At 42.7% G+C, this 14,429-nt stretch overlaps 1 protein-coding gene across 1 annotated transcript in view; it reads right to left on the bottom strand.

Annotated features, from left to right (window-relative positions):
• Positions 1–13,203, bottom strand: part of CUNH1orf167 (chromosome unknown C1orf167 homolog) — a 39,522-nt gene extending 26,319 nt beyond the window's left edge. Inside the window, exons 1-4 of the mRNA XM_077457724.1 lie at positions 13,134–13,203; positions 9,257–10,548; positions 7,848–7,891; positions 885–1,092 (exon numbers count right to left, since the gene is read on the bottom strand). Of these exons, the coding sequence (XP_077313850.1) occupies positions 885–1,092; positions 7,848–7,891; positions 9,257–10,548; positions 13,134–13,173 (1,584 nt within the window). The 5' untranslated portion in view covers positions 13,174–13,203. The remainder of the gene's footprint in view (positions 1–884; positions 1,093–7,847; positions 7,892–9,256; positions 10,549–13,133) is intronic.
• Positions 13,204–14,429: the final 1,226 nt, after the last annotated feature.

The raw sequence follows: 14,429 nt of genomic DNA, 5'->3' as shown, positions 1-14,429 counted from the left end.
ATGTGCATAAGGCTTTTATTTTATTTTTTGGTTGAATAATAATAATTGGAATTGTTATATTTTCTATATTTTTGGATGTATAAAATTAACTTTTTGGTTCTATTGGCAGATAGCATGTCCAATTAAATTTTTTTTATTTTTTTTAATGCACAATAAAAAAAATTGTGTAGAATAATACTTGGCTATGTGTTTTACTTCAAATGACAGTTTGGGAGTAGGCAGTTACATTTAAAAAAAATACAATGTAAAATTAACAAGAGACACCAACATAGTTGTATCTTTGATCTTAAAAACTACGGGATAATGGTGTTGTGGTAACTTGCCCAAAAAAAAAAGCATAATAATAATATTATTCTTGATATCACTAGAAAAAAGCCTTTTAAAATTAGTTTGCAATAACTCCATCAGTATCACCAGCAAAGCAGCTTCATTATTATCCCATTAAAGAAGAAGAGAATTGTGCGATGCATTTCGAGATTTCATAATTTGTCACGTCACAAATGTTGATTCTCCATTACGAACGCTAGTTTACAAGACCGACCGCTTCTGGCTCGTCCTTGCTTCCGAGCATGCGTGTTTGTACTTTGGACTTTAGTCCAACGGACTTGTGTACGCAAGCTCGGAAAATCAGACAACAGACATTTGTCCGCGGAAAGTTTTAAAACCTGCTATCCATTTGTCCGCAGAAAATCCGACAACATTTGTCCAATGGAGCGTACAAACAGTTGGAACGGTCTGTCATCACACATTTCCCGTCAGAAAATCCGATTGTGTGTGCGAGGCTTAAGAATCAATATTGTCTGTGAAATCTGATAATTTCAGGCTTCATATGGAACACATTACAGGATATTTTTCATGTTATTAATCTTTATGTCCAGACTTACATACTTATCGACAGCATGCCTGCACTTCCCTTGTAGAACTCCCGCTCTGCTATGTTGTAGGATGACGGCCCATGCCAGAGCTCGGAGCCCTTTCCGCAATAAGTGGCACTCATAGAGCTTCCGAGCTGACTCATATTTCTCCACGATGAACTTATTCCAGGATCGCAGGCAGCAGGAGAGGAGATGTCTGTCTGCAAGACTCAGATACCTGTTTGCAAGGACAAGGATAAGGATAAAGTCATAATGAACTAAAGTTCAATTTAAAATGAACACACAAGGCTCAATTCACAAAGGTACGTTTGGCCGGCTTCTGTTGGACGTGCATGCTGGAAAACCAGCATCCAACTGACTGCCCATCAGCGCTCTCTGCCAACAGACCACAAAAGCTCAGCAGGGGGGATCGCTGGACTAACCTTGCATGGTTAGTACAGTGGTTCCAGCAGGGTTGTATATTAAAAAAAAAATGCAGTGTGTACCCAGCTTAAAGAGGAAGAAAACTCTCCCACTCTGATACTTATTTTCATTTAGTCAATTATAATAAATAATTATCAGACTATAGCCACTGTAATCCAGCCCAAATTGCATATTACTTACTGTTTAAAAAAACTTGTTTCCAGGGGTTAGGCAGCGCCATCTTAACCACTTAAGCCCCAGACCAATTGTCAGCCTAAGGAACAGAGGTGTTTTTAATTTAGTGTGTTTACAATTTCGCACTGCACTGCTTTAACTGGTAATTGCGCGGTCATGCAATGTTGTACCCAAACGAAATTTGCGTCCTTTTCTTCCCACAAATAGAGCTTTCTTTTGATGGTATTTGCTTGCCTCTGCGATTTTTAGTTTTTATGATATAAAAGGAAAAAGACTAAAAATTTTGAAAAAAAAAGATATTTTCTACTTTTCGTTATAAGAAAAATCGAATAAACTCAATTTTAGTCATACATTTAGGCCAAAATTTATTCAGCCACATGTTTTTAGTAAAAAAAAATGTCAATAAGCGTATATTTATTGGTTAAAGTTATAGCGCCTTCAAACTAGAGTACATTTTCTGGAATTTACGCAGCTTTTAATTTATGACTGCCTATCTCATTTCTTGAGGTGCTAAAATGGCAGGGCAGTACAACCCCCCCCCCCCCCCCCCAAATGACCCCATTTTTGAAAGTAGACACCCCAAGGAAATTGCTGAGGGGCATGTTGAGCTCATTGAATATTTTTTTTTGTCCCAAGTGACTAAATAATGACACAAAAAAAAAAAGTTTACAAAAAGTTATCACTAAATGATATATTGCTCACACATGCCATAGTTATATGTGGAATTGCACCCCAAAATATATTCTGCTGCTTCTCCTGAGTACGGGAATACCACATGTATGGGACTTTTTGGGAGTCTAGCTGCGTACGGCACCCTGAAAACCAATCACTGCCTTCAGAATTTCTAAGGGTGCAAATTTTTGATTTCACTCCTCACTACCTATCACATTTTCAAAGGCCATAAAATGCCAAAATAGCACAAAACCCCCCCAAATGACCCCATTTTGGAAAGTAGACACCCCAAGCTATTTACTGAGAGGCATGTTGAGTCCATTAAATATTTAATATTTTGCCACAAGTTGCTGGAATATTACAAACTTTTTTTTTTTTTTGCACAAAGTTGTCACTAAATTATATATTGCTCACACATGCTATGGGCATAAGTGAAATTACACCCCAAAATAAATTCTGCTGCTTCTCCCGAGTACGGGGATACCACATGTGGGGTACTTTTTGGGAGCCTAGCCGCGTATGGGAACCCCGAAACCAAGCACCGCCTTCAAAAGGATTTAAATATAAATCGCTACCAAAAAAACATGTTAGCGATCGCAGGGATCAGGCCTGACTCTGCGAACGCTGCAGTTATGTGTTTAGTGTTTTGTAAGTGACAGTGATCGATCGATACTGCACTTGGGTGGGCTGGGCAGAGGGGCAAAACGCAGGTGCTAGCAGATATCTGGGCTGATCCCGCTAACAATGCGTTTTTTTGGAACCCTAAACTGCTGGGGACGCTAGTATAGATCTGATCAGATCAGATATTGATCTGTTCAGATTCTATACCACTACGGGAGGTGTATGCTTTGCGTGTGGGTATTAGCGGTACTGGCACTAACCTAGCGCTGCCTGGGGCGACGCAGACCCCGACCCTAAAACCTAATTGATATCACCCGCCGGGTGATCAGGGGGTTAAACCTTTATTGGGTAATAAATGGTGGGTGCCCTGATGCTATAAAAAGCAAACTAACTAACCAGAGTCACCCGTAACACTTATACGGTTTTTACTGGTGAAAAGGTTAACTAGGGGCAATCAGGGGGCTAAAATCTTTATGAGGTAAAATATGGGGGTCCCTGACGCTATATAAAAACCTGACGGGAAACCTAAATAACTAACTGGCTAACCAGCGTCACCAGTGACACTTATACGGTGATCGCTGGTGAAAGGGTTAACTCTATGGGCAATCAGGGGGTTAAAATCTTTATTGGGTAGTATATGGGGGTACCTAACGCTATAAAAACCTAGCGGTGAACCTAAAAAATAACTAGCTACCTAGCAGCACCAGTGACACTAATGCAGCGATCAGAAAAATGATTGCTTAGTGACACTGGCAAAAGGGGGTAGAAGGGTTAACTCTAGGGGCAATCAGGGGGTTAAACCTTTATTGGGGGGGTAGGGGGCTACCCTGAACCTAACACCAACTGCCCTGACACTTTTTACTGTCACAACTGACACTAAATGCAGTGATCAGTAAATAAATGATCACTGCAATCAGTGACACTGTGACTGGGAGGGGGGGGATCGGGGGGTGATTTGTGTGCCTATGTGTACCTACGTGTCAGTGTAGTGTTGGTGCACACTTACTATGTCCTCTCCTTGCAGTCCGGTCAAAAAGACCGCCCCGAGGAGAGTGACATCACTTCCTCCCTGCCTGTGTTTACACTACACAGGCAGGGGAAGCTTCTCATTCGCCAGGAGCGATCAAGAGGGGATGGCCAGAAACCAACGGCCATCCCCTCATCCCGGATCGCTTCTGAAGCGAAACGGACTGCCGCAGCCAGCGGGAGGGGGTCCGATCGGACCCCCCACCAGCTGGAAGGCAAGCACGTACTGATACGTGCTTGTGCCCGTACATGCCATTCTGCTGACGTAGAAGTACATGCGGCAGTCCTTAAGTGGTTAAGTATTGCTTTCTGAGTCCACAGTGGAGTGTATTTCTGCCCTTACATTGAGCACTTCCTGTACTGTTAACCAAGCCTCCTTCTCAATCCCACGTTTCTATGGCAACCCTGCTTCCCTGTTCATAGCTGACTTGTTTTACTTCATAGTATTTACTTGTGCCGATGTCTAATGTTTCCCTTTGTCAGACTTATCAGCTTCAGCTGATAAGACTGCAGTAATGGCCAAGTTTAGACTGTATGTGAGGTCACATGGTGTGTAAGAGGAAGCTCTGAGTGATTAGCAGAGTTCAGTGTTGTGCCATAGGAAGTCCTGATAACAGATAGATAAGCACATAGAGAGTGTGCCTTAAATCAGGGGAGATCTGGGCATGCTCAGTGACTTCATTCTACAGAACAACAAGGATTACAACAATACTAAGCAAGTAAGGAAATATCTACAAGCAGTGTTCATTAGGATTTTTTATGCCGATTTACATGGGACAAAGTTGTGAGGGAGAGTTTACAACCACTTTAACTGGCGTATGCAGAATCAGAATGCAGATAGAGAAGGATAGCATCAAGAGCGCCAGAGCACAAATGAATCCAAAGAAACTTTAACTTAGCTTGGATGTTGTAAACTGTATACAGTATCTCACAAAATTGAGTACACCCCTCACATTTTTGTAAATATTTTATTATATCTTTTCATGTGACAACACTCTGGTCCTAGAGACAAACTTGCTCAGTTTTTTGTGGACCCTGGAAGCCACGAGGTCTATGTCCAGTGATTCCCACCTGCGACAGCAGTTCTGAAACATCTCCAGGTATACAGTATCTCACAAAAGTGAGTACACCCCTCACATTTTTGTAAATGTTTTCTTATATGTTTTCATGTGACAACACCGAAGAAACAACACTTTGCTACAATGTAAAGTAGTGAGTGTACAGCTTGTATAACAATGTACATTTTCTGTCCCCTCAAAATAACTCAACACACAGTTATTAATGTCTAAACCACTAGCAACAAAAGTGAGTACACCCCTAAGTGAAATGTCCAAATTGGGCCCAAAGTGTCAATTGTGTGGCCACCATTATTTTCCAGCACAGCCTTAACCTTCTTGGGCAATGAGAGATTGAGAGCAATAACACCAAATTTAACACACCTGCTCTCCATTCACACCTTAGACTTTGTAACACGAATAAGTCACATGACACCGGGGAGGAAAAAATTGTTAATTGGGCCCAAGAAAAAAAAGAGAAAAAAAAAACATATGCAGTCACCAAATCTCATAATTGGTAAACTGAAATATGTTACATTTTTGGTTTTGGGCTTAAAATCACTAAGTTTTCCTCTGGAGGACTCTATCCGTTAACTAAGCCAACTGGTCTGCAGTGAAGGATAATAAAAATTGATTGAAAGCCATCAAATTAGCAGAAAATTGTCTTGTGTATGGCCAGTTTTCCTGTTACTGCAGACACAACTGCCATTGACAGTATGTAATCTGAAAGTAATGGTTTTATATCTGTGAGAAATATTCTCATGTGAGCTGCACCATTTGTTTAGCTCTGCAATTAAAGACTGAACGCTGTTTAGTGAAGGAGGACTGTCATGTTCAATGTACGCAGCAAGAGACGTGAAAGTGAAATCAGGAAATGAAATCTCTTTACGAGGAAGTGTGTGTCATTCTGGGCCCGATAATCTATAGGATGTCTCCATCCCGGACGCCTAATCACCCCACACAGATACATGTGGTTGAGCAAAATCCAGAAAATATTGTGTCATACGCCTCGGTTCTTCCCCTCGAATCACGCGACTCTGTGTCCATGTGAGGGCTGGCAATGCTTGCCACCTGCAATGTACAGCTGTGTACAATAGTTTTGAGAATGGCACAAATATTCATTTTCACAAAGCCTGCTGCCTCGGTTTTTATGATGGCAATTTGCATATACTTCAGAATGTTATGAAGAGTGATCAGATGAATTGCAAATAATTTAGGGCTGGTACTGATTAAAATTTTCGTATTCGATTAACCACTTAAGCCCCGGCCAATTTGCAGCCAAAGGGCCAAGCCCCTTTTTGCTATTCGGCAATGCGTCACTTTAAATGACAATTGCGCGGTCATGCGACGTGGCTCCCACAAATAGAGCTTTCTTTTGGTGGTATTTGATCACCTCTGCGGTTTTTATTTTTTGCGCTATAAACAAAAATAGAGCGACAATTTTGAAAAAAAAAATTCAATATTTTTTTTACTTTTTGCTATAATAAATATCCCCAAAAAATATATAAAAAAACATGTTTTTCCTCAGTTTAGGCCGATACATATTCTTCTACATATTTTTGGTAAAAAAAAAACGCAATTAGCAATTATTCATTGGTTTGCGCAAAAGTAATAGCATTTACAATATAGGGGATAGTTTTATAGCATTTTAATTAATATTTTTTTTACTAGTAATGGCGGCGATCAGCGATTTTTATTGTGACTGCGACATTATGGCGGACACATCGGGCATTTTTGACACATTTTTGGGACCATTGTCATTTATACAGCAATCGGTGTTATTTAAATGCACCAATTCCTATGTAAATGACACTGGCAGTGAAGGAGTTAACCACTAGGGGGCGGTGAGGGGTTATGTGTGATGTGTATGTGTGTTTTTTTTACTGTTGGGGGTGTGGCTTGGCATGTGACATCACTGATCGCCTTTCCCTATAACAGGGAACAGACGATCGGTGACAGCCACACTAGGAAGGACGGGAGAGGTTTGTTTACACAGATCTCTCCTCGTTCTTCAGCTCTGTGACCTGATCGCGGGACACCAGCGGCGTAACAGTTAGTTTCCACAATCCATGACTTAACTTCACAGTTCACACGGGAGAGGGAAAGAGAGAGGAGGAGAGAGATAGAGAGAGAGAGAAAGGGGGGGAGAGAGAAAGGGGGGGAGAGAGAAAGGGGGAGAAAGAAAAAGGGGGAGGGGAGAGAAGAGGGGGAGGAGGAACGAGGGAGAGAGAGTGCGGAGAAAGGGTGGGGGAGAGAAAGAAAGGGAGGGAGCGGGAGACAGAATGGTAGAGAGAAGGGGATGGAATAGGAGAGAGAGGGGGAGGGGAAAAGAGAATGGGAGAGAGGGGGAGGAGGAGAGAGAGAAAGGAATGGAAAGAGGGGGAAGAGAGAATGGGATGGAGAGATAGCAAGAGAGGGAGAGCAAGCAAGGAAAGGGTGAGAGAGAAAGGGAGGGGGGAGGAAGGGATATAGAGGGAGGTAATGAAGAAAGGGAGGGTGAAGGAGGGAGGGGGAGGATTGAGCAAGTAGGGCAGAGAAATTGAGAAATGAAGGTGGGGTGGGAGAAAGGAAAGGGGATTTAGCAAGAGGGGAGAGAAGGAGGGAGAGAGAGCAAGGGAAGAGGGAGGAGGGGATGAGGGAAAGAGAGGAAGGGACAGAGGAAGGAAGGAAGGAAGGGAGGAGCGAGAGAGGAGAAAAGGGGGGGAGAGAGGGAGCTAGGGTGGTAGTGAGGAGGGGGGGGGGGATGAGCAAGCAGAGAATAAGGGGTGAGACAGATTGAGAAAGGGAGGGAGAGAGGGGGAGAGAAAAGTAGAAGGAGGGAACAAGGAGAAATAGGAGAGGGAGGGGGAGAGAGAGAAAGAAAGAGATAGAGAGGTAACAATGGAGGAGTGTCACTATGTTCTGTACAGCTATGGAAACCCTTTCATACAGATAACACATGAATACTTGTAAAGACTGTATGAGAAATGCAATTATTTGCAAAACAAGGTGAATATTTTACCTGGAAGGTGGAATTTTCACTTCTCTTTCAGGAAGTGACTCAATCTAAAAGTATAAATAAAATGACAAATATTAAATTTTCAAGGCCTATTATTTTTTTAAATCTACATATCTATACACACACACACACACACGGGGGGGGGGGGGGGGGGAGGGGGGGTCAGCCATATTTTTTACAGGCTCTGTCTTCTGCTCAGCAGTGGTACATAGTGATTGCACTCTACTGTTCCTCTCTCTCAGTACAAGTCTAGGGATCAGATATGACCTGATAGAATATGATAGTCTCCATAAAGGTAGTTATGAAATGTCAGTCTGTACTTCTATGCTGTGTCTATACTCTATAGCAAAGGGAATGTTTAGCCAATCCAAATGCATACCTTTCAACTTACCACGACTATTCCTTTATATAGACTTTGGGAATTTACAAATGCAGCAATTTAAAATTGGATGAAAGGGAAACACTTTTTGATAGATAGTAGTGCATTTTATATACAACTATATAGATCAGACCAATATGAGGGACACGTGAGGAGGAAAGAGGGACTTTGTTCCAAATCAGGCACAGTCCCTTGAAATCAGGGACAGTTGGGAGCTATGCAAATTTGCTAACTCATAATAAAAAATAAATTTAAAAAAAACTCTGATGTAACAGGAGCTAAATACAGGCCAGAAATACAGTGCTTACATTGCCAATTCTACTATTGTATACCCAACTTTACTCTTAAAGCCCGGTACACACTGGAAGTTTTTTTTTTTGTTCTACCCAGTGAGTTGAAAAAAAAAAACAGATCGCTGTATCAACACTGTATTCCTCCGGCAGAATACACTGATCAGCGCTTGCAGCCATTGGCTGCGAGTGCTGATCAAATGCCGGTTTTCCAGCATGTCCCTTCAACAAAATGGACATTCTGTGGCACCTATTCACTATGCCATATGAGAAGGCATTGCTGTGTCACAGAATTCACAGAGCCCGTCTTCTTCCTGCCTTTTATCAGAAGTGCCGAGACTGGAGTAGGCAGATTTAATACCAGAATCACTGCTTGGAGGCAGCAAGGTACCATGGGATATGTAGTCTTTAGAAATTGAGATTAACAGTGGAGAAGAAGCGACAAAACATGCAGGGAATCCATGAAGTTGTAGGGATCGATAGCCAACAGACAGGCAGGACTCACAAAATGAAAGGAGATTTTTCAAGTAAGCTTACTGCATATCGAATTTTCAAAAATAAGTATAATTTCTATTGTAATTACAATGCTGATGTTATAAAATAGAAGTGTATACTCTAACCATAGATTACCTTTAGGAGTAGTAAAGCACAATCACGTAAATGTGAACATATGTTTAATTTATAACCCACAGCTGCATGCAGTTCTTCCTCTAAACTCAGCTCTCGATGTGCTAGAAACTTACATTGCTTTGAAATCTCTGAAGCTCCGCATCACGTTTCTTCAATGAAGTCCCACCATATTCTTCTTCAGAATCAACCAACCTTTCATGGAAGACATTCCTATCATCTTGAGATAGCAGAAACGGGCCAAGCCCAGTAAACTGTCTTCCACTATACTGTCCAAAGACAAAATCTCCAGGTGGGTTTGTAGAAGTTCTACAAATTTCATTTTCAGAAGGAAATTTTGGCCCATCCAACAATTCATAATCAAAAGTGGAAAAATAAAATTGAGGTTGTTTCTCTGGGTAGTCCAGAGAAAGGTCAGAATATGGGCTGGTTTCTCCATTCTGCTTGGACACAATACAATCAGGCATAGGTTTTTGAATTTTGGCATGCCAAACATTTGGTGGATGTTTAATATTTGGACAAAAACCTAAATGATTAACTTCATGGAAACTGTCAGAAGCCAATTCCAAATGTGAATATGATGGTGGAACTTTTGAATATGAAGATGTTCTTGTGGGTTCCATACAAGTATTTTCCGAAGAATCTAGATCTTGGAAGCATTCTGTTCCAAACCAGGGATGGGACTTACCAAGGCAACCAGAGACAAGATTTGAGGTGGTCTGACAACATTTCTTTCCATCTGTAAATGATAAGTTGAGATCCTCTGGAAATTGGACAAATTTCTCTCCCGTGGCTGCTGGAAAAGTCAGTCCCGGAGGTTCCATGAATGAATTATCCAGCTCATAATTTGTTGGTTCATTCCTCATGGACAATGCCGTTGTGGTGGGATGAATTGTGATATTGATATAAGGGTTGATTTGATTTATTACAGATTCAGAACCTGTATGGTTTTCTCCATCTTTGAGGCAAGAAACAGCCTGGAAACCTCCAACAGGCCTCTTTTCTATTGAATGCAGACCGCACTGCTTTATTTTACGGCAGCACGATTGTGACGTTGCCCTCAAAGTCTTTTGATGTACTGAAGTCGATCTCTTACTTTGAGCACATTTACTATATCTGGCAGACGCTCCTAGAGGAGAAAGGTTATTTTGCTGCTTTTGAACATTGATTGGCCTATTGTGAGTTGGGGCTTCCCCTTGATGCTGTGACCAATTGTATATATTGTCTTGGACCAAGGGTGGTTCATTGCTTGTTTGACCTTTGACATGTAGATGCGAGTTGTTCTTTCTGTAAGGCTGCCTGCTCGATACTGTCACAGGAGTAATAATCTTGTGTGTTTCTGTCATAGACTTAGACTTGACACCCCTGTCAACGTTGACCTTTGTGTTTTGTTTCATGTTCAGTGCGTCTACAGAAAAAAAAAATGGTATAATTACAGAAAATGTGGTTGTAACAGAAGGCTTTTTCCATTGAGAAGATGGTGCTCCAAAGCGAATGTAGGTGTGCAGGCCAGTGGGCAACCATGTAGGTGCGTGCAGGCATGTGGTTGTATGCGCATGGGCCTGTCCCGAAGACTGGCGCCAAACTGATTATTTAAACAGAGCTGCTGCCCTGGTTCACTACCGTGTTATCTACAGTGTTGCCTGTGTAACCTGCAACCTGTTGCTGTGCTTGTCCATTCGTTACTGATCAGACCTGCCTCTGACTAAGTCTGAACTCCCCCTGCACTGACCCCCGCTCAAACCTGGAATACGCCTCTGCCTTCCGTTATACCTGATCCACCTCACTGTTGCTGACTCCTGCCTGAACTCTGATTATTCTCCCAACTCCTGTTCATACATTCTTGGACAATCTGTTACTGACCCGGCTTGCTGTTCCTGCTGTTCCCTGACCAGTCAAGTACCTGTATACTGTTGCCTGCCAGCCAAGTGCCTGCTGGCCATCTGCCTACCAGTCCTGTGCCTGCTGACTTTACCTGCTACCTGTCAGAAGCACCTGACCTTCTATGGGCTATTCAGTCAGTCTTGTCAGGCCCCAGCTGCTACCAGCTGACCCTACCACACATCATAGGTGTGCACACAGGGTATGCCAGGTGTGCCTGGGCACACCCTAATCACCTAGTATGCATTAGCATTATCGCTCTATGTAGCAGCGGGGAGATGGGAAAAAACTCCCTCTTACAGGTTCTGCCATAAGAGAAGTGTTTATGCACTGTGCTGGCAGGGATCTCAATATGCCAGGGCCATAAATATATTATATATATATATATATATATATAGACACACACACCACACACACGCATGAGTGTTTGAGCTCACACCTGCGCACACCATTGCCTCCCAGCTTGTCTCATGGAAGAACCAGCTACCTGCCATGCCCATGTCTGGATGAATTACAGGCACTTGTGCCACTCCACACTAGAGCGAAGAAGTCCCACTGTCAGAATACAATGGTGCTTCAGGCAGGATTCCTACATCCACCTCAAAATGTGTGGATGGGGTATCTGTATTTTTTTTTTTAAATCAGCCATCTGGCTGATCAAATAATAATGAATCATCTATGACCAGCTTAACTGACCAACATGAAGGCACAAGCAGTTGAAGCGGTGGAGCCATGGTCAGTTTTTACAGAAAAACTGGACATCTGCCTAGAACTTCAACTTCCTCAATTTCTGGATCTGCCAATCATGTCCACATGCAGTGTAGGCAACCTTTGCAAATGTATCTTGTCAAAAGTATTGGGACAACTGCCTTTACACGCACATGGACTTTAATGGCATCCCAGTCTTAGCCCATAGGGTTCAATATTGCGTTGGCCCCCCTTTGCAGCTATAACAGCTTCAACTCTTCTGGGAAGGCTGTCCACAAGGTTTAGAAGTGTGTCTACAGGAATGTTTGACCGTTAGTCCAGAAGCGCCTTTATGAAGTCAGGCACTGATGTTGGACGAGAAGGCCTGGATCACAGGTTCCGCTCTAATTCATCCCAAAAGTATTCTATCGGGTTGAGGTCAGGACAGGCCAGTCAAGTTCCTCCACCCCAAACTCACTCATTCATGTCTTTATGGACCTTGCTTTGTGCACTGGTGAGCAGTCATGTTGGAACAGGAAGGGGCCATCCCCAAACTATTCCCACAAAGTTGGGAGCATGAAATTGTCCGAAATGTCTTGGTATGCTGATTCCTTAAGAGTTCTCTTCACTGGAACTAAGGGCCCAATTCCAACCCCTGAGAAACAATCCAACACCATAACCCCCCCCTCCACCAAATGATTTGGACCAGTGCACAAAGCAAGATCCATAAAGACATGGATGAGCAAGTTTGGGGTGGAGAAACTTGACTGGCCTGTACAGAGTCCTGACCTCAACCCAATAAAACATGGGATGAATTAGAGCGGAGACTGTGAGCCAGGCCTTCTTGTCCAACATCAGTGCCAGACCTCACAAATGCTCTTCTGCAAAAATGGTCAAAACCATTACCATAGACACACTCCTAAACTTTGTGGACGACCTTCCCAGAAGAGTTGAAGCTGTTATAGCTGCAAGGGATGGGCCAACACAATACTGAACCCCACGGACTAAGACTGGGATGCCATTAAAGTTCATGTGTGTGTGTGTAAAGGCAGGCGTCCCAGTACTTTTGACAATATATTGTAGATTTACAGTAGTTTGTAACAGACTTTGCTGCAAAAACACATGGATAGGGTTTTCTGCCTGCAAAGGCAAAACATCAGTTGAAAAAAAATAAAGTTAAAATGTGCATTGGACCCAATCTGGACTTCCCGGCTGATGCTTTTCAGGATTTGGCGATGGCAGATGAGGAGGAGAAAGGAGGATCACTGGGGTTTACTGAAAACAAGGAGAATCCCTTTTAATAAGGAACCGTTTCAGTTCTAGCACAGATACCCCAGTGTCCCTTGTATTTAATTCAGGGGCAGGAATACCTTATCAGCAACAGGTCATCCTCTAATTACAAAAAGGTCCCGGTTCTTTACTTACCACGGTTGGACCTCAGGTGTCTGCGCCTTTCTTCAGACATAGCGTGTCCTGGGAGAGATGGCTGCCGACAGGTCTCTCAGGAGCATCTAAGCTGCTTATTCCTGCCGATTAGTCCGATACGCAGGCCTTGCAATCTGTCGCCGTATAAGACAATAGACACACTGACCCCCATCTAATGAGGGCCTCGTCAATAAATGAGCACAATCAGGCAAGCGTCTAATACAAGGCCTTCATCACCATATACAGTGCCTGACAAAAGTATTCCCCCCTTGGCTTTTTACCCATTTGGTTACATTGCAACCTTTAGTTCAATGTTTTTTTTCATCTGAATTATATGTGATGGATCAAAACACAATGGTAGTGAAGTAAAATTAGAAAAATATATACATAAAACAGTTTTTCAGAAATAAAAACCTGATAATTGGCATGTGCGGATGTATTCACCCCCTTTGTTATGAAGCCCATAAAAAGCTCTGGTGCAACCAATTACCTTCAGAAGTCACATAATTAGTGAAATGATGTCCACCTGTGTGCAATCTAAGTGTCACATGATCTGTCATTACATATACACACCTTTTTTGAAAGGCCCCAGAGGCTGCAACACCTAAACAGGAGGCACCACTAACCAAACACTGCCATGAAGACCAAGGAATTCTGCAAACAAGTAAGGGACAATGTTGTTGAGAAGTACAAGTCAGGGTTAGGTTATAAAAGAAATATCCAAATCTTTGCTGATCCCTAGGAGCACCATCAAATCTATCATAACCAAATGGAAAGAACATGGCACAACAGCAAACCTGCCAAGAGACGGGCGCACACCAAAACTCACAGACCGGGCAAGGAGGGCATTAATCAGAGAGGCAGCACAGAGACCTAAGGTAACCCTGGAGGAGCTGCAGAGTTCCACAGCAGAGACTGGAGTATCTGTACATAGGACGACAATAAGCCCTACACTCCATAGAGTTGGGCTTTATGGCACAGTGGCCAGAAGAAAGACATTACTTTCAGCAAAAAACAAAATGGCACGTTTTGAGTTTGTGAAAAGGCATGTGGGAGACTCCCAAAATGTATGGAGGAAGGTGCTCTGGTCTGAAGAGACTAAAATTTAACTTTTTGGCAATCAAAGAAAATGCTATGTCTGGTGCAAACCCAACACATCACATCACCCAAACACCACCATCCCCACTGTGAAACATGGTGGTGGCAGCACCATGCTGTGGGGATGTTTTTCAGCAGTCGGGACTGGGAAACTGGTCAGAGTTGAGGGAAAGATGGATGGTACTAAATACAGGCATA

Source organism: Lithobates pipiens, unplaced genomic scaffold (assembly GCF_037356315.1).
Source record: "Lithobates pipiens isolate NorthernLeopardFrog02 unplaced genomic scaffold, aLitPip1_a1.2 Scaffold_27, whole genome shotgun sequence".
NCBI lineage: Eukaryota > Metazoa > Chordata > Amphibia > Anura > Ranidae > Lithobates > Lithobates pipiens.
This window is presented reverse-complemented; position numbering and strand designations above follow the sequence as displayed.